We start from the raw sequence: 19,709 nt of genomic DNA, 5'->3' as shown, positions 1-19,709 counted from the left end.
GCCTCTTTGAGGTAAAATATGTCAACTACTCCAGTATAAACTAAAATGCTCAACATAAAAAAATGACATATTTTAACATTGCAGTCTCATGTGTTTTTGAACAACCACAGCCAAAGAAAAGAAAAAAAGGAACACACTGAATTAAATGAGTTTCTTTACCATAAATTGAAGCTTCCTCTGACTACAACAGCAAATCGACACAGTTGCATGAGTGTAATGAAGTCAGACAATTGTCACAAATGACGATTGAAACTTTGTGAGCTGTATTCAACTGGAGAGTGGTCGCTGTACTTCAGCACCACGGACAGAGATTTAGGCATGCGCCACTGCGCATGTGTGTTGGGAGATTGTCTTTCCCTTCAATTGTTGTCCTTAAACCTCGCTAACTAAGAGCACTGCCAACGATGAGGCGGTGCTGCCTAACTGATGAGGCAATCAGCAATCAAAAGGCACGACAAAGCGCCTTGTTTATTATTGCTTGTCATGTTTAGTGCTGCATTTATGTATTTTTAAACACTCGATGATTTGTTTTCTACTTATTTAACAAGGAGCTCGTGCATGTCTTGAATATGTTTATTCTAGTTTCACTCCACAGCTTCGTTGAGCTGATTTCACAGTGATTCTGTATCCCTACGTTAACATGCACAATGTTTGCAACACGTATTGATAACAATAAAGTACAATGACAACAAAATGTACCTCGGTTTCGTGAGGATAATCTTGAGTATAGACCCGGGGTTGGCAAACTTGTAGACTTGTGGGCCACAATGTGTTTTAAAATTTGACAGAGGGCCAGGGCCAGGAGCATTTGGTGCAAGTGTTTGGGCCGGATATACTAAAGCATCAAATATAGTGTGTGCAAACCTCATAGCACAGTAAGAACACTACAACTCAATTTATTAACTGTCTGTCTAATGTGAATAATAGCCCTTATCAGTTAATAAATATGTCTCAAGGAATATCCAAGATATGGCATTTACATACTATTTCGCATATACTGGGAGGAGGAAATGTAAATAGATTGAAATAACCTACGCACTGTGCGTTTGTTTTTAATAAGTTTCAATCGAAGGCACAAAGTTGAAGAAATCAACAGTGATTGAAAAATGGAATCACTTTCAACATTTAAAACATATTATTACACAACGAAATATTCAAGCTCAATAATATCTACTTGTGTTAAACTCTGCAAAATCATGGATGGATTGTCCTGACCGCGCACTACAAACTTGCCACGGACGCCCTCGCCTTCATGCGCAAACAGTACACGTGTATCGTCGCCAAGCACACAGACATAGGCTGGCTGTATTAAATATCTTTCCTGCAGCTGAAATTTGCACACTCGGCAGGACAGCCAATCAGAAGCCTGCTCCTTTCTTCCGGACTTGTGTTTCAGGTTGTGAAAAATGGGGCAGGCAACTTTTTGGCCGGTTTTAGTCGTCTTATTGTGTTTCAAGTTGTGAAAAATGGGGCAGGCAACTTCATGGCAGGCAACTTTTCAGTTGTCTGTCCTGGTGCCCGCTAACTTTGTGTCATTAGTTTCAGACTCTTTTCACTATAATTTTGACAAATTTGGCGGGCTGGATTAAAAAAACCTCACGGGTCGTATGTGGCCCGCGCGCTGTCTTTTGCCCATGCCTGGTATAGATGTACGACATCCTGCTGATGATAAAAAGATACTTTTTATGATTTGTACTGAGAAAACGGATGGGCCACATGGGTCACTTGCTTGTAGTGCAGATGGTGAAAACTGAGCAAGTCTGCATGTCTTGGAGACTTTTCAAACCTCCAAATAATCATCAATAATCACTTGCCTTGAAGTATTTAGACACTCTTGACTGATCAAAGAAGGCCAACAGACACATTGCCGTGAAATTTTAAAGCAGGCTTCATACTTCAACAAATGTGAGCACTCCTTGATGAAGAAGTTATCTAAATTCTGAAACAGCAACAGTTACACTCACAATTAACAGAGGTGAATTACTCTCAAGTTTACACATATTTATCACAGAAAATACCCAACCACATTTTGCCAGTCAATGCTATACATGTGGTCTGTGACAATGATGATCAGGATTAAAGTCGATGGTTGTTTCAGAAATATTTATGATAAGATGAAAAAGGACCATATCAATCTTGGACAAACTCCTCAAACATAACTATGACAAATATGAAAAGGACCAAATATAAACTGTTTGACCAAGAAGAAAAGTGAAGAGAGCCACGCAATAATCCAAAAGTAAAAAAAAGGAAAGCACAATTAAGATATAGTGTTTTCGGAGGTGGATATACTTAGTTTTTCATTTTCGCATTGTGAGACTTAAAAATTAAAATCATATAAAAATGGGGAAAAAACTTGACTCACCAAGGTTGACATCTGTGAAAGGTTTCCTGATAGTTCCTTGCTCGCAGCCGGCATGTCAGTATCCGCTCCATCCACACTCACTAGACTTTCACTCATGGCTTGCATATTCTTCATGTCGCTTTTTTGGGAGTCGGTGGTCCGGCACACCTCGTAATTGTACACGTGCGGGAGGGTGCCCGTCCCCAAAGTATCCGAGTAGCGTGGGGGATAATATGGAATGACAGGCAGGTTGGAGTGATACATGACGCGAGACTGTCTCCACCGGTACACCTTGACCGATATTATCAGCAGCAAGCAAGTGATGAAGAGAAAGGAGACCACCGCCAGGGCCAAAACCAAATAAAAAGTCAGCTGGTCATGGTTCTCCTTGTCATGCATGTTCAAGTCAGTGAACTCTGCCAGCACTTGAGGGAAGCTGTCAGCCACCGCCACGTGCACAATGACCGTGGCTGAACGAGAGGGCCGCCCGTTGTCCTCCACAACAACAGTCAGCCTTTGTTTGACGGCATCTTTGTCGGTCACTTGACGGACAGTTCGGATTTCTCCGTTGTGCAGACCCACTTCAAGCAGCGCTCTGTCGCTGGCTTTGTGCACTTTATAGGAGAGCCAGGCGTTCTGGCCAGAGTCCACGTCCACCGCCACCACTTTCGTCACCAGATAGCCCACATCGGCCGAACGAGGCACCATTTCGGCCAGCAGCGAGCTACCCGTCACAACTGGGTACAGAACCTGAGGGGCATTGTCGTTCTGATCCTGGATCAGAATGTGAACTGTAGCCACAGAACTGAGTGGAGGGGAACCAGAGTCCCGGGCAGTAACATTAAATTCAAAAGATCTTATTTGTTCAAAATCAAAAGATTTCATAGCATGAATGACGCCATTCTCTGAATTCATGGATACAAAAGATGACAAGGCTAGACCATGAACTTCTTTCTCCTCTAGAAAGTAAGACACTCGAGCATTCTGGCCCGAGTCGGCATCGCTAGCACTGACCGTAAACATTGAAAAACCTGGAGAGTTGTTCTCTGGGACCACCCTGCTGTATTCTGGAAGATGGAATTTAGGCGGGTTGTCATTCACGTCAGCTATTTTAACATTGATGTTTTTACTACTCGACAGTGGTGGGGAACCTTGGTCAGAGGCTGTAATGGTCACATTATGTTCAGCGACAAGTTCCCTATCTAAAACGTTTTCAGTAACAATGGTGTAGTAACCTGTGAGAGAAAACTCGATTTTAAAAGGGGCGTCATCGTTAATGAAGCACTTGACAACTCCATTACCCTCAGAATCTTCATCATTCACGTTAAAAACAGCAACAGTTGTTCCTGGGGGGGAATCCTCGGGTATCGATAGAGAATATGACATGACCTCAATGGTGGGAACATTGTCATTCTCATCAAGTATATTAACAATTACTTTGCATGTATCTGTATATCCACCGTGATCACTAGCTAGGACACTTAATTCGTAGCTCCTTGATTTCTCAAAATCTAATTTACCTACAAGTTTGATTTCCCCCGTTTCTTTATTTATTTTGAAAAGGTGATGTTCTTCTTTAGTAGTATGAGGAGTCGAATATGCAACGTCGCCGTTGAGTCCCGCATCAGCATCGTTTGCACTAACAGTCGTGATTACCGTACCCATATGTGAATTTTCGGGCACGTCGATTTTATAAACAGGTTTAGTGCAGACTGGCGCGTTGTCATTTGCATCGAGTACAGTTACTTGAATTCTCACCGTCCCTGATTTATGTGGCTCACCACCATCTGACGCAATCAAAATAAGTGCGAGACTCGCCTCTTTCTCTCGGTCTAAATGCTTCTCCAAAATCATTTCAAGAACCCTTCTGTCATTTGGTTGATTTTGACTTTCCAATTTAAAATAATCTGACGGTTTTAATACATATTTCTGAACATCATAAATACCGACATCAGCGTCGGCTGCATTAGCGAGAGAGAACCGAGTGCCCGTTGTGACACTTTCGGCGATGTTCAAATTAATTTCAGGTTGTGGGAAGGAAGGACTGTTGTCATTAATGTCCACGACTTCCACTGTTACACGAAAAAGCTGGATTGGGTTTTCTAAAATGACGTCGAAATTGAAGCTGCAAGGCGTCGACTTCCCACAAAGCTCCTCTCGGTCGATGCGCTCTTTCACCACAAGCGTGCCTTTGTCTAGCTTTAAATCAACATACTGTCGGCCTCCTTTGGTCACGATTCGAGCTTTACCTGCCACGAGTCTGCCCAAGTCCAAGTCCAAATCTCTCGCAATATTTCCAACAAAAGAGCCTTCGGCCTGCTCCTCCAGTATGGAATAGCGACCCTGTCCACTCGCGGAGCGGAGCGCACAGAAACAAAGAATGACAAAAAGATTGCGCCATCGGCCGATGACACCGCGCATCCACACACAATCCATCGTAATTAAAAATATATATACGCACGCACAAACAAAAATAACAAGTTGATTTCTTTAGGTAAAACGAGTCGATTCAATCGAAAAATCTTAAATCAACACGTACACGGCTACACGTACGTGGCTCTCCAGACGGCATGCAGCACGTCTATTTCTCATGCATCAAGGCAGTGCTCATTGGAATCCAAGAGCAGGATAGTACACAGTCGTATCCTTTAAATTCAATGACGTGTCACCAGCGGCGCTCAGAGCATTTTCACAGTAGTGCACTTTTGTTTTATACGCCCCACCAGAGTTGCAAAGCACTTTAATCGAGGGATACTATAAATTGCAGCTCAAGACGCATCAATGTACAAATACATTTTCGACTCATGTTAAACATATCTAATATTTCCTTTTTTTACCGTGCAGATTCTATTAAGTAATTATCTAGAAAATATTGTATTCAAACGTGAACAAAAATCAGTATGGAGATTAATTTTATGACTAAGTAATTTAAACGATAGTATGACGTTTAGAAGATTGTATTACATATTACGCCTATATTAATATTAATCAATTCATTCAGTGGTCACAACAAGTACCGAATATGTGATAAAATGTGTTGGAAAAAAGGCTGCCCATGTATTGTCATCAATTGCATCGTATGTATTATTAAATCACGTAAAGCAGAAACAGTTTCAGCGCCATGGACAACAACATTGAAATCCTGGCTGAGAAGAGCAAGACATTCGTTGGAATTTTATCAGTGCTGTACATCATTTAATAAAACACGTTTTTTTATCTTAAAGTTGAAGGCACACACAAAAACATCGAATATTATGATACTGACAAAGAATCAGTATCATACTGTACATTGAAAACGAGAAGGCATGGAATTCCACGCAACTCATTTGTGGAGCACACGGTTAAGTGGGCACATTCGGCTCAAGTAAAATGTGTAATTATGAAATGTAAGTTAGTTCGACCAAAATGTGCTCAGTAATGCACTTCGCTGAGGTGCAATTCTGAGTTTTAAACACGATGAGTTTGGAAAATATTGAACTTGATGTATTTATATTCATACATTTGTATTTATATTCAAACAATATTTGTATGAATAATATATGTGTGTAATGTGTGAATAAAATTGCTTGTAGTAAGAAATATGTAAAGGTGGCCTGTAACTTCATGAATATGTAAATGTGAGGTCACTTGACAATCCCCGACTTTAAATAGGCTACAATTATTCGGTTTCTGAAATAATGGAGAAAAAAATTCTAGAAATATGAACTGTTTCAGATTTTATGAATAATAAGAAACATACATACAAAAATAAATCAATCACGAATTGTGAAAAGTTTGACTCACCAATGTTGACATCTGTGAAAGGTTTCCTGACAGTTCCTTGTTCACATGCGGCATATCAGCATCAGCTTCATCCACACTCACTAAACTTTGACTCATTGCTTGCATGTTCTTCATGTCACTTTTTCTGGAGTCGGTCGTCCTGCACACCTTGTAATTGTACACGTGTGGGAGGTTCCCCGTCCCCAAAGTATCCGAGTATCTTGGTGGATAATATGGGATGACAGGCAGGTTGGAGTGGTACATGACGCGAGATTGCCTCCACCGGTACACTTTGACCGATATGATCAGCAGCAAGCAGGTGATGAACAGGAAGGAGACCACCGCCAGCGCCAAGACTAAGTAAAAAGTCAACTGGTCATTGTACTCCTTGTCATTCATGCCCGAGTCTGTGAACTCTGCCAGCACCTGAGGGAAACTGTCAGCCACTGCCACGTTCACAATGACCGTCACCGAACGAGAGGGCTGCCCGTTGTCCTCCACGACAACAGTCAGTCTTTGTTTAACAGTATCTTTATCGGTCAGTTGACGGACAGTTCGGATTTCTCCGTTGTGGAGGCCCACTTCAAACAGCACCCTGTCGGTGACTTTGTGAACTTTATAGGAGAGCCAGGCGTTCTGGCCAGAGTCCACGTCCACGGCCACCACTTTAGTCACCAGGTAGCCCACATCAGCCGAACGAGGCACCATTTCGGCCAGCAGCGAGCCGCCCGTCACAACCGGGTACAGGACCTGAGGGGCGTTGTCGTTCTGGTCCTGGACCAGGATGCGGACACTCACGTTGCTACAGAGAGGAGGAGAGCCCCCGTCCTGAGCTCTGACAACAAATATCAGCTCTTTGATTTTCTCATAGTCGTATGAGCGAGTTGCACTAACCACTCCGCTTTCTGCATTCACAGACACAAACTCAAGAATCGATCTTCCTCCAATTTCACTCTGCTCCAACATGTAGGAGACGCGGGCGTTCTGGTTTTCATCTGGGTCTTTGGCATTCACACTGAGCAAAGAAACACCTGGCGAATTGTTCTCTGCAACTTTTGCACTATAAACACTGACAGGAAACACAGGGGCGTTGTCATTCACGTCTGACACTTTCAAATTAAACATTTTTTTACTGGAAAGGGGAGGCGATCCTGCGTCTGACGCAACAACCGTGATGTTGTATTCTGAAACACTTTCACGGTCTAAATCAGCATCCGTCATCAATGCAAAATAATTCCTCACATTGGATATAATTTTAAATGGAACGCGGCCTTCAATTGCACACCTTACATGGCCATTTTCACCGGAATCTTGGTCTTTTATATTAATGATGCCGATAGTGGCACCAACGGTAGAGTCTTCTTGCAAATGACTCGTGAAGGACATTGTATTGATGACTGGAGCATTGTCATTTAAATCTAAGACTTCAATTTCAACTTTTGCAGACTCACTAAGTCCCCCTTGATCTTTTGCTTGAACCACAAATTCAAGTATTTTGTCCTTTTCATAGTCTATTTGTTTTGCAACAGATAAACACCCTGTCATCTCATCTATATGAAACACATCTATCATTCCTGTGTTTGATTTTGAAAATGAATATGTCACCATTCCATTTGAACCACTATCAGCATCAGTGGCATTTAGAGTCAAAACATGAGTGTTTTGGGGTGCATTTTCAAATAACTTTGCCTTATATATGCTTTGATTGAATACAGGTGCGTTATCATTTATATCTAGGATAACAATTTGCATATTTATTGTACCTGATCTCTGTGGATTTCCCCCATCCACGGCCACTAATTTTAATGAGAGCCGCGGCTGTTCTTCTCTGTCTAAGGCTTTTTGAAGCACAATTTCTGCATATTTTCTGCCCCCAGGACTGACGTGTTGTTTTAAAACAAAATTATCACTCGGTGTTAAAATGTAGCTCTGCACACCGTTTGCCCCCACATCAGCATCATACGCACTCTCCAAAACAAAACGGGAGCCAAGTGTAGCCGACTCGCTTATTTCAAAATCTATGTGCCTATTTTCAAATGCTGGCGCATTGTCATTCACGTCTGTCACCTCGATGGTTACCGGATGCAATTCCATGGGGTTTTCCAATAAAATCTCAAAGGTGAAGCTACACGGCGTCACGTCACCACACAGCTGCTCTCGATCTATCCTCTCGTGGACAACCAGCAGCCCTTTGTCCACCCTCAGCTCGACGTAATGGACGTTCTCACCGGTCACGATGCGGGCGCGCCCAGAACGGAGTCTTTTCAGATCCAAACCGAGATCTTCGGCAACATTTCCGACCAGCGAGCCTTTTTTCATCTCTTCCGGGAGCGTGTAGCGGATTTGCGCCTGTATTCCATTTAGAAAAATATACCAAAAGATAAAGACGCAGACCTTGCGTCGCCATTTTCCTTCTTGGCCTTGATGAATGTCTTTAAACTCCATGTGAAAATATTTTTTGTAAGAATGTTAAATGGTCCCAAAACAAAACAACGAACGAGGTGTAATTATACGGCAATGTTTATCGCTCAAGCCTTTTTTTGTTGTTGACGCGAAGCTTTCTTTTGCTTTATGGCAGTGACAGGGGAGGGATCGACACTGCATCACGCAGCACAAATCGCCCATTTAAAGTGTAACAGCGCCACATAGAGGCCTACACATGACATAAGTCCAGTCAGAATAAAAAAGGTAAAAAAAACCTTGTCTCGAAAAGATGGTACGTCCCGTGATAACTTCATTAAAACGCATGCAAAATTACAAAAAGCTACATTTGTAAATTTCACAAATATCTAATCAGTAAGTCGGGTGATGTGTGTAATTTTGTGCGTCAGATTCAAATGATATCCAAGGAATGCTGACCCTTGACAGTAATTCTCCAGTTTGACCGCTGGACTGCAAACCCCACTGAAAATTGTCCTTCAGCACCACGGAGAGGGACAACCGAGACAACGAGCAGTCGAATTGCCACTGGGATGCAGTGAATTTGAATTGTAAGGATATTCAAATAAAGTATTTTATTCCTGTACTTCTTTTAACTTACCCCTTCATTCCATACCTTTGCTGCTCTGGATTCTCAAATACTCCATTGTGAGACAAATAACGGTTATCTAATCTAAATACTCACCATTCATGGTTAGACATTTAAACATTGATACTGCATGGGGAACTACATATTTTTAATTTGTAATTTCAATGCATTGAAAAATCCATTGAAAAATGGTTGACATATTTCACTCACCAAGGTGGACATCTGTGAGCAGTTTCCTGAAAGCTCCTTGCTCGCATGCGGCATGTCAGCTTCAATTCCGTCCACACTCACTAAACTTTGACTCGTGGCTTGCATATTCTTCATGTCACTTTTTCTAGAGTCGGTGGTCCTGCACACTTCGTAATTGTACACGTGCGGGAGAGTGCCCGTCCCCAAAGTATCCGGGTAGCGTGGGGGATAATACGGAATGACAGGCAGGTTGGAGTGGTACATGACGCGAGACTGTCTCCACTGGTACACTTTGACCGATATAATCAGCAGCAAGCAGGTAATGAAGAGGAAGGAGACCACGGCCAGGGCCAAGACCAAGTAAAAAGTCAGCTGGTCATTATACTCCTTGTCATTCATGCCAGAGTCAGTGAACTCTGCAAGCACTTGAGGGAAGCTGTCAGCCACCGCCACGTGCACAATGACCGTGGCTGAACGAGAGGGCCGCCCGTTGTCCTCCACAACAACAGTCAGCCTTTGTTTGACGGCATCTTTGTCGGTCACTTGACGGACAGTTCGGATTTCTCCGTTGTGCAGACCCACTTCAAGCAGCGCTCTGTCGCTGGCTTTGTGCACTTTATAGGAGAGCCAGGCGTTCTGGCCAGAGTCCACGTCCACCGCCACCACTTTCGTCACCAGATAGCCCACATCGGCCGAACGAGGCACCATTTCGGCCAGCAGCGAGCCACCCGTCACAACTGGGTACAGAACCTGAGGGGCATTGTCGTTCTGATCCTGGATCAGAATGTGAACTGTAGCCACAGAACTGAGTGGAGGGGAACCAGAGTCCCGGGCAGTAACATTAAATTCAAAAGATCTTATTTGTTCAAAATCAAAAGATTTCATAGCATGAATGACGCCATTCTCTGAATTCATGGATACAAAAGATGACAAGGCTGCACCATGAACTTCTTTCTCCTCTAGAAAGTAAGACACTCGAGCATTCTGGCCCGAGTCGGCATCGCTAGCACTGACCGTAAACATCGAAAAACCTGGAGAGTTGTTCTCCGGCACCGTCCTGCTGTATTCTGACAGATGGAATTTAGGCGGGTTGTCATTCACGTCCGATATTTTAACATTGATGTTTTTACTACTCGATAAGGGTGGGGAGCCTTGGTCGGAAGCTGTAATGGTTACATTATATTCAGCGACAAGTTCCCTATCTAAAATGTTTTCAGTCACAATGGTGTAGTAACCTGTGAGAGAAGACTCAATTTTAAAAGGGGCGTCATCGTTAATGAAGCACTTGACAACTCCATTGCCCTCAGAATCTTCATCATTCACGTTAAAAACAGCAACAGTTGTACCTGGGGGGGAATCCTCGGGTATCAATTGAGAATATGACATGAACTCAATGGTGGGAACATTGTCATTCTCATCAAGTATGTTAACAATTACTTTGCATGTATCCGTATATCCACCGTGATCACTAGCCTGAACTTTCAATTGAAACATTTTTGATTTTTCAAAATCGAGTACACCAGTAAGTTTAATCTCTCCCGTTTTAACATTAATATGAAATATCTGCTTTTCGTCTTTGGTCAAATGGGGGGTTGAGTAAGAGACGTCACTATTGAGGCCAGCATCTGCGTCGTTTGCACGAACAGTCGAGATCAATGTTCCTGCAGGTGAATTTTCTGGCACATCGACCTTGTAAACTGGTTGAGTGCAGACTGGCGCGTTGTCATTGGTATCCAACACAGTGATTTGAATTCTCACTGTCCCTGATTTATGTGGCTCACCACCATCTGAAGCAATTAAAACGAGTGAGAGGCTCTCTTCTCTTTCTCGGTCTAAAGGCTTCTCCAAAACCATCTCCATAAAACCCTCACCATCTGGTTGATTGTGTATTTCCAATTTGAAAGTAGTTGATGGTCTTAGTGTGTATTTCTGAATATCATTAACATCAACATCAAAATCGGCAGCATTCGCGAGAGAGAACCGAGTCCCCACTTGAGCATTCTCGGAGATGTTCATGTTAATTTCAGGCTGTGGGAAGGAGGGACTGTTGTCATTAATGTCCACAACTTCCACTGTTACACGAAAAAGCTGGATTGGGTTTTCTAAAATGACGTCGAAATTGAAGCTGCAGGGCGTCGATTTTCCACAAAGCACCTCTCGGTCGATGCGCTCTTTCACCACAAGCCAGCCTTTGTCTCGCTTTAAATCAACATACTGTCGACCTCCTTTACTCACGATTCGAGCTTTACCTGCCACGAGTCTGCCCAAGTCCAAGTCCAAATCCCTTGCAATATTTCCGACAAAAGAGCTTTCGGCCTGCTCCTCCGGTATGGAATAGCGAGCCTGTCCACTCGCGAAGCGCAGCTCACAGAGACAAAGAATGACAAAAAGTGTGCGCCATCGGCCGATGACAACGCATATCCACAAACAATCCATCGTGAATTAAAAAACCAAAAACAAAAAAAAAAAAACACGATGTATCCTTTGGGGGGGATCGTTCCTAAATCCAATCAGATAGATTGAATCAAAGAGTCCATAGAAAACGTGCGTTTTAAGTGACAAAAAAGACCGTCGTCTTTCTCGCTAACCCAGTTCCTCAGAGAGAGGACATCTACACGCATGCAATTCACTGACGCGTCACGAGCGGCGCTCAGTGCATTTTCTCAGTAGTGCATTTATTTATCAAAAGCAATCCAATATGACTTTAGACGTTTGCTTTTTTGTTTTTATCTGATCCGACCAATAACTTACAATGTAGCAACAACGGTGAAAAATGAGGTGTTATTCAATGCAAAAGTGATCTACTTATTTAAATGTATTATCTTACCAATGACATTTAGAATAAGGCATTAAAATTTCCTCCAAATTCCTAAAGTCCTCAGTGTGAGATTAAAACGTTTCATCATTTTCAGCATATATTAAAAATAATTCAATAAAACAAAGTTGCCATTTCTCATTCCATATATTTGAAAGAAAAAAAGTTACATGATTCATTCACATTTTTTTAAATAATGCCTTTCAATATTGAATCTGGGCTATTCTCTCTATCAAGGAAAGTTCACAAAACATGAACGGACGGTAAATGCAATAACCAAAATGTTTAGGCTTTGATTTTTATGATTATACAATTAACACCATTTTGGCAGGAATAAAAGGAAACACGCATTGAATTTAAAATCTGTCAATTCAATCATGGAAAGAATAGAATAAAAAAATGGAATGGAAAGAAAAAATAAAAATAGAGATTTAGTGAATCTCTATCAATAAATTTCACAAAAAAACGTTATCTTATTCTATTATATGTTATGTTATGAAAGTGTACTGAAAGTTTCATAAAGATTTAACAACAAATAAAGAAGTTATAACAGTTTATTTGAACCCACATGCTAGTTATGAATTTCCTGCTGAAGGCTCTCAGGGAGCACACTACAAAGCTAGGCTGCAGGCTCTATAGGCTGTGGGGCAAGAAATGCAAAATGCCTGCTATGGAGGAAAGATTTAACAGTCATTGGACCACAAGAACTTACATACTCATCAATGTTTAAAACAAAACAAATGACAAAGTCAATTTCAGATGCACAAGCACTGTGCACAGAAATGAACAAAACTTTGTAGCAGAGTTTTTTTCCAAAGAACCTCGATTCAAGCACTTCCAAATTGTATCCACACAAAAGAACCACCAAGCACCCCCAAGATATACATGTCGTTGTTGTTTTTTTTTTTAAGAAGGATGAAGAATCAGCTCAAACCTTCTCTGGACAACAAACATGAGAAGTGGCAATGAAATATAAAGATTTGGACAAGGACATTCTCAGATAGAATATTCACCATCGTGCTTCCATTATGACCATTGCCGAACCAAAGACACGAGGGGTGGGGCTCAAGAAGAGCCGTATTACAAAACGTAGGCTTTTTGATTTGTTTGTGTATATGTTTCTCTGTCAAAACGACACATTATTACAATGGGTAAAAAATGCCAAAGATCAAACTATTCAAACAATCCTGTATTTCTCCACAAACGTAAACATACTGTCAACATTTTTCATGGTAATAATTTTATTATCTCCTCTTATCTCAAACTGATTTTAACAACAAAGCGTAGGAGGCAAAATGGTCAGGATTATATAACTGTGTTTTATGTTATGTGTTGAGTTTATTATTTTACTCATGAACTGGTTTGTTCAGCTGCAGCTGCTGTGAAAGTGCTCTATCAAGCAAGATGTATGTATAGATAATAATTGTTTCATATTTGTGAGGAAGAGCGATGTGACCACCCGCGTCCACATTTGCAATATTTCACAGCTATCAATCACAAACATATTTGAAAAAAATGGTTGGCATATTTCACTCACCAAGGTTGACATCAGTGAGCAGTTTCCTGAAAGCTCCTGGTTCACGTGCGGCATGTCAGCATCAACTCCATCCACACTTACTAAACTTTGACTCATGGCTTGAATGTTCTTCATGTCACTTTTCCTGGAGTCGGCGGTCTTGCACACATTGTAATTGTATACGTGCGGGAGAGTCCCCGTCCCCAAAGTATCCGAGTAACGTGGGGGATAATATGGAATGACAGGCAGGTTGGAGTGGTACATGACGCGAGACTGTCTCCACCTGTACACTTTGACCGATATGATCAGCAGCAAGCAGGTAATGAAGAGGAAGGAGACCACCGCCAGGGCCAAGACCAAGTAAAAAGTCAGCTGGACACTGTATTCCTTGTCATGCATGTTCAAGTCAGTGAACTCTGCCAGCACTTCAGGGAAGTTGTCAGCCACCGCCACATGCACGATGACCGTGGCTGAACGAGAGGGTCGCCCGTTGTCCTCCACAACAACAGTCAGCCTTTGTTTGACGGCATCTTTGTCGGTCACTTGACGGACAGTTCGGATTTCCCCGTTGTGGAAGCCCACTTCAAACAGCGCCCTGTCGCTGGCTTTGTGCACTTTATAGGAGAGCCAGGCGTTCTGGCCAGAGTCCACATCCACCGCCACCACTTTAGTCACCAGATAGCCCACATCGGCTGAACGAGGCACCATTTCGGCCAGCAGCGAGCCGCCCGTCATAACTGGGTACAGGATCTGGGGCGGGTTGTCGTTCTGGTCCTGGATCAGGATGCGAATTGTGGCCACAGAACTGAGTGGTGGGGATCCGGAGTCTCGGGCAGTGACATTAAAGTCAAAAGATTTGACTTGTTCAAAATCAAAAGATTTGACGGCATGGACGACACCATTCTCTGAATTCACTGATACAAAAGATGACGCAGCTGCTCCATGAACTTCTTTATCTTCCAGAAAGTAAGACACTCGAGCATTCTGGCCGCAGTCGGCATCACTGGCACTTACCGTGAACATAGAATAACCAGGAGAGTTGTTCTCTGGCACCGTCCTGCTGTATTCTGACAGATGGAATTTAGGTGGGTTGTCATTCACGTCCGATATTTTAACATTGATGTTTTTACAACTCGATAAGGGTGGGGAGCCTTGGTCGGAAGCTGTAATGGTCACATTATATTCAGGGACAAGTTCTCTATCTAAAAAGTTTTCAGTCACAATGGTGTAGTAACCTGTGAGAGAAGACTCAATTTTAAAAGGGGCGTCATCGTTAATGGAGCACTTGACAACTCCATTGCTTTCAGAATCTTCATCATTCACATTAAAAACAGCGACCGTTGTACCTGGCGGAGAATCCTCGGGTATCGATTGAGAATATGACATGAACTCAATGGTGGGAACATTGTCATTCTCATCAAGTATGTTAACAACTACTTTGCATGTATCTGTATAACCTCCGTGGTCCCTTGCCTGTACATTTAATTCATAGCTCTTGGATTTCTCAAAATCCAAATTACCAGCGATATTGATCTCTCCTGTTTTCATATTTACATTAAAATGCTGCTCTTCCTCTTTTGTAAAATGGGAAATTGAATAAATGATGTCACCATTGAGGCCCGCATCAGCATCATTTGCACTAACAGTTGTGATCAATGTTCCTGTAGGTGTATTTTCTGGCACATCAACTTTATCAACAGGTTGGGTGCAGACTGGTGCGTTATCGTTTGCATCCATCACAGAGATTTGAATTCTCACCGTCCCTGATCGATGTGGCTCACCACCATCAGTAGCCATCAAAATGAGTGTGAGACTCTCCTCTTTCTCTCGGTCCAAAGCCTTTTGCAAAACCATTTCTATAACCTTTCTGCCATTTGGTTCATTTTGTATTTCTAGTTGAAAATTATCCGATGGTTTTAGTGCATATTTCTGAACATCATGCACACCAACATCAGGGTCGGCTGCATTCGCGAGTGAGAAACGAGTCCCCACTGCAGCATTTTCAACAATTTTTAAATGGATTTCAGGCTGTGGGAAGGACGGACTGTTGTCATTAATGTCCACCACTTCCACTGATACACGAAAAAACTGGATTGGGTTTTCTAAAATGATGTCGAAATTAAAGCTGCAGGGCGTCGACTTTCCACAAAGCTCCTCTCGGTCGATGCGCTCTTTCACCACAAGCGTGCCTTTGTCTCGTTTTAAATCAACATACTGTCGATTTTTGCTTGTTATAATACGAGCTTTACCTGCCAGGAGTCTCCCTAAATCCAAGACCAAATCTCTTGCAATATTTCCAACAAAAGAGCCTTCGGCCTGCTCCTCCGGTATGGAATAGCGAGCCTGTCCACTCGCGGAGCGCAGCCCACTGAGACAAAGAATGACAAAAAGTGTGCGCCATCGGTCACTGACGCCGCGCATCCACACGCAATCCATCGTGATTTTCAAAATATAAATTCCAAGATTATTTCTTCCAATAAAACTTGGATGTCCTCAAAATAATTCTAAAACCAACAGGAGAATCTACAGAAAGCGTGCCTCTTCAAAAGATCAGCACGTAAAATTTCTCAGCAACGCAGTGCTTCAAGGAGTCGGGGAGGACGACAAACAGTCGTTTCCCACAAATTCAATGATGTTGCACCAGCGGCACCCAAAGCATTTTCAAAGTAATGCAACAGGGCCAGTGTTCGTTTTCAACAAAATCCATCGATACATTCATTATCGAACCCGGTCGTTCTCACTTTCATTGAGCAGTTGGCAAGGGACACCTTAAATTGGCGACCCTCAAAAAAACAGGACACATAGAGACGAACAACCACTTGCATCATACAATAAAGCCAAATATATGTCAATTACATCTACGGTATATACGTATATACTTGGAACACGTCATCCAATTTTATTTGCAGTCATCGTTTTTTTAACCACATTTTGACTGTATTTATTGCCTACACGTGACCTCAACATGCCAAAGGACGGTGCAAACTCGCCCACAGCTGTAATATGACATATGTAAATTCAAATGTTTATTTTTATGAATATGCACTGTCACTTTTTCTTAAATAACCGAAAAAAAAACTAATCCACACATGCACGCACACACTCACGCACACACGCACACGCACACGCACACACACACACACACACACACACACACACACACACACACACACACACACACACACACACACAGAGTACAGTTCTGTACAAATTTATACATGTAAAAGTGTATATAATAAAAGAAGACTACAATGTTATGTTTTAATCAATTTAATAGTTGTTTATTATCATTGTATGTATTCAAAAATCTGATATCATGATATCAACAATTTAGTGTAATTCTCCAACTTTTGACAATTTAGCAGGAGGACCAACATCCGAATCAAAACAAGATGCAGAGCTAAAAACACATGGTATGCTTTTGATGTTGATGAAATGCCCACAAAACAACACAAGAGAGGTATACAGTTTGATGACATCGTTCTAATGTACCAAGTGCCCTTTGACAGTAATTTATCGTGGAAAAGGTATTTGTCAAGTACCTCAACAAGATTTCCGATTATCTGCGTGTGTAGCATCATAATATGAAATCACGATAGAAAAAAATATGTGTCATGCATTGTTTGTAATTTGTGACTTGAGTGAAAAATAAATAGTCAGGAAGATCGATGTACGTGGAAACACATTTTTATCTCAAAAGGCTGTAATGGTCAAATATTTGACTCACCGAGGTTGACATCTGTGAAAGGTTTCCTGGCATCTCCTTGGTCACATGTGGCCTTTCAGCATCAGCTCCATCCACGCTCACTAAACTTTGACTCATGGCTTGCATATTCTTCATGTCACTTTTTCTGGAGTCGGTGGTCCTGCACACTTCGTAATTGTACACATGCGGGAGGGTCCCCGTCCCCAAAGTATCCGAGTATCGTGGTGGATAATAAGGAATGATAGGCAGGTTGGAGTGGTACATGACGCGCGACTGTCTCCACCGATACACTTTGACCGATATAATCAGCAGCAAGCAGGTGAGGAAGAGGAAGGAGACCACCGCCAGCGCCAAGACTAAGTAAAAAGTAAGCTGATCATTGTACTCCTTGTCATTCATGCCCGAGTCAGTGAACTCTGCCAGTACTTGAGGGAAACTGTCAGCCACTGCCACATTCACAATGACCGTGGCTGAACGAGAAGGCTGTCCGTTGTCCTCCACAACAACAGTCAGTCTTTGTTTGACGGCATCTTTGTCAGTCACTTGACGGACAGTTCGTATTTCTCCATTGTGAAGGCCCACTTCAAACAGTGCCCTGTCAGTACCTTTGTGCACTTTATAGGAGAGCCAGGCGTTCTGGCCAGAGTCCACGTCCACGGCCACCACTTTCGTCACCAGATAGCCTACATCGGCCGAACGAGGCACCATTTCGGCCTGCAGCGAGCCGCCCGTCACAACCGGGTACAGGACCTGAGGGGCGTTGTCGTTCTGGTCCTGGATCATGATGCAAACGCTCACGTTGGTGCTAAGAGGAGGAGAGCCCCCGTCCTGAGCTCTGACAACAAATATCAGCTCTTTGATTTTCTCATAGTCGTATGATCGAGCTGCACTAATAACTCCGCTTTCTACATTCACAGACACAAATTCACTGATCGATCTTCCTCCAATTTCACTCTGCTCCAACATGTAGGAGATACGAGCGTTCTGGTTTTCATCTGGGTCTTTAGCACTCACGCTAAGCAAAGAAACACTTGGCGAGTTGTTCTCGGCTATGTTTGCTTTATAAAAGCTGTCAGGAAAGACGGGGGCGTTGTCATTCACGTCTGACACTTTCAAATTAAAAGTCCTTTTACTGGAATGGGGAGGTGAGCCTGCGTCTGACGCGACGACCGTGATATTGTATTCTGACACACGTTCATGGTCTAAATTAGCATCGGTCATCAATGCAAAATAATTTCTCCCATTAGATTTAATTTTAAATGGAGCAAGTCCTTCGATGGCACAGTTTACATGGCCATTTTGTCTTGAATCTTGGTCTTTAACATGAATAATACCAAAAGTGGTGCCTGCTGGGGAATTTTCCGCCACGGGACTTGTAAAGGACATCACATTTACGACTGGGACATTGTCATTCAAATCCATGACTTCAATTTCCACTTTTGCAGACTCACTCAGGCCACCTTGATCTATTGCTTGAACCATAAATTCTATGGTTTTGTCTTTTTCATAATCTATTTGTTTTTCTACAAATATGCACCCTGTCCTCTCATTTATGTAAAACTTATCTGCTGTTCCCGAATTTAATTTTGAAAATGAGTATGTTACAATTCCGTTTGAACTGCTATCAGCATCCGTGGCATTCACGGACAAAACGAAAGCACCCTTTGGTGCATTTTCAAATAACTTGGTTTTATATATGCTTTGATTGAAGACGGGTGCGTTATCATTAATATCTAGGATAATTACTTCTATATTTACTGTACCCGATCTCCGCGGATTTCCCCCGTCCACAGCCACCAATTTTAAGGAGAGCCGCGGCTGTTTTTCTCGGTCTAAGGCTTTCTGAAGCACCATTTCGGCATATTTTCTACCCGCCGGACTGAGGTGTTGCTTCAAAACAAAGTTTTCACTCGGCCTTAAAATGTAGCTCTGCAGAGCGTTTGCGTCCACGTCGGCATCGTGAGCATTCTCCAAAACAAAACGGGAGCCAAGTGTGGCTGCTTCACTAATTTTAAATTCTAAAAGTATGCTTTCAAAGGTGGGAGTGTTGTCATTCACGTCTGTCACCTCGATGCTTACCGGATGTAATTCCATTGGGTTTTCCAATAAAATCTCAAAGGTGAAGCTGCACGGCGTAAAGTCTCCACACAGCTGCTCTCGATCTATCCTCTCATGCACAACCAGCAGCCCTTTGTCCACCCTCAGCTCGACGTACTGGACGTTATCGCCAGTCACGATGCGGGCGCGACCAGAACGGAGTCTTTTCAGATCCAAATCGAGATCCTGGGACACGTTTCCGATGAGCGAGCCTTTTTTCATCTCCTCCGGGATCGAGTAGCGGATTTGCGC

General features: G+C 42.6%; 2 protein-coding genes across 26 annotated transcripts in view; both read right to left on the bottom strand.

The window, feature by feature from the left end:
- LOC148901447 (protocadherin gamma-A4-like) overlaps nucleotides 1-19,709 on the bottom strand; it is a 204,888-nt gene that overhangs the window by 116,987 nt on the left and 68,192 nt on the right. The window contains exon 1 of one of the 25 annotated variants that reach the window (XM_088986837.1): nucleotides 9,345-11,906. The exons of 19 other annotated variants lie outside the window; for them this stretch is intronic. In XM_088986837.1, coding sequence (XP_088842963.1) covers nucleotides 9,345-11,759 — 2,415 coding nt within the window. In that variant the 5' untranslated portion in view covers nucleotides 11,760-11,906. Of the gene's footprint in view, nucleotides 1-2,365; nucleotides 4,906-6,127; nucleotides 8,648-9,344; nucleotides 11,907-19,709 lie in introns of those variants that run through there. 5 more of the 25 variants (XM_088987025.1, XM_089023931.1, XM_088987015.1 and 2 more) reach the window with 5 other exon arrangements.
- Nucleotides 15,755-19,433, bottom strand: LOC148901449 (protocadherin gamma-A12-like). The gene is made up of 2 exons (XM_088987334.1): nucleotides 17,382-19,433; nucleotides 15,755-16,022 (listed from the first exon to the last, which is right to left on the bottom strand). Exons 1-2 carry the CDS (start codon nucleotides 19,212-19,214, stop codon nucleotides 15,900-15,902), a joined length of 1,956 nt encoding a protein of 651 aa, XP_088843460.1. The 5' UTR covers nucleotides 19,215-19,433; the 3' UTR covers nucleotides 15,755-15,899.

The sequence above is a fragment of the Hippocampus bargibanti genome, linkage group LG02 (assembly GCF_051943395.1).
Source record: "Hippocampus bargibanti isolate YZ-2025 linkage group LG02, ASM5194339v1, whole genome shotgun sequence".
In the NCBI taxonomy this organism is placed as follows: Eukaryota; Metazoa; Chordata; class Actinopteri; order Syngnathiformes; family Syngnathidae; genus Hippocampus; species Hippocampus bargibanti.
This window is presented reverse-complemented; position numbering and strand designations above follow the sequence as displayed.

Bases quoted from the DNA above. Each gene is read 5' to 3' on its own strand.
- LOC148901449 (XM_088987334.1), bottom strand. From the start codon at position 19,214: ATGGTGCTTCAGAAAGCCTTAGACCGAGAAAAACAGCCGCGGCTCTCC. The intron at 16,023-17,381 runs GTGAGTCAAATA...TCTTTGTCTCAG, and splicing joins TTTCACAGATGTCAACCTCG to TGGGCTGCGCTCCGCGAGTG.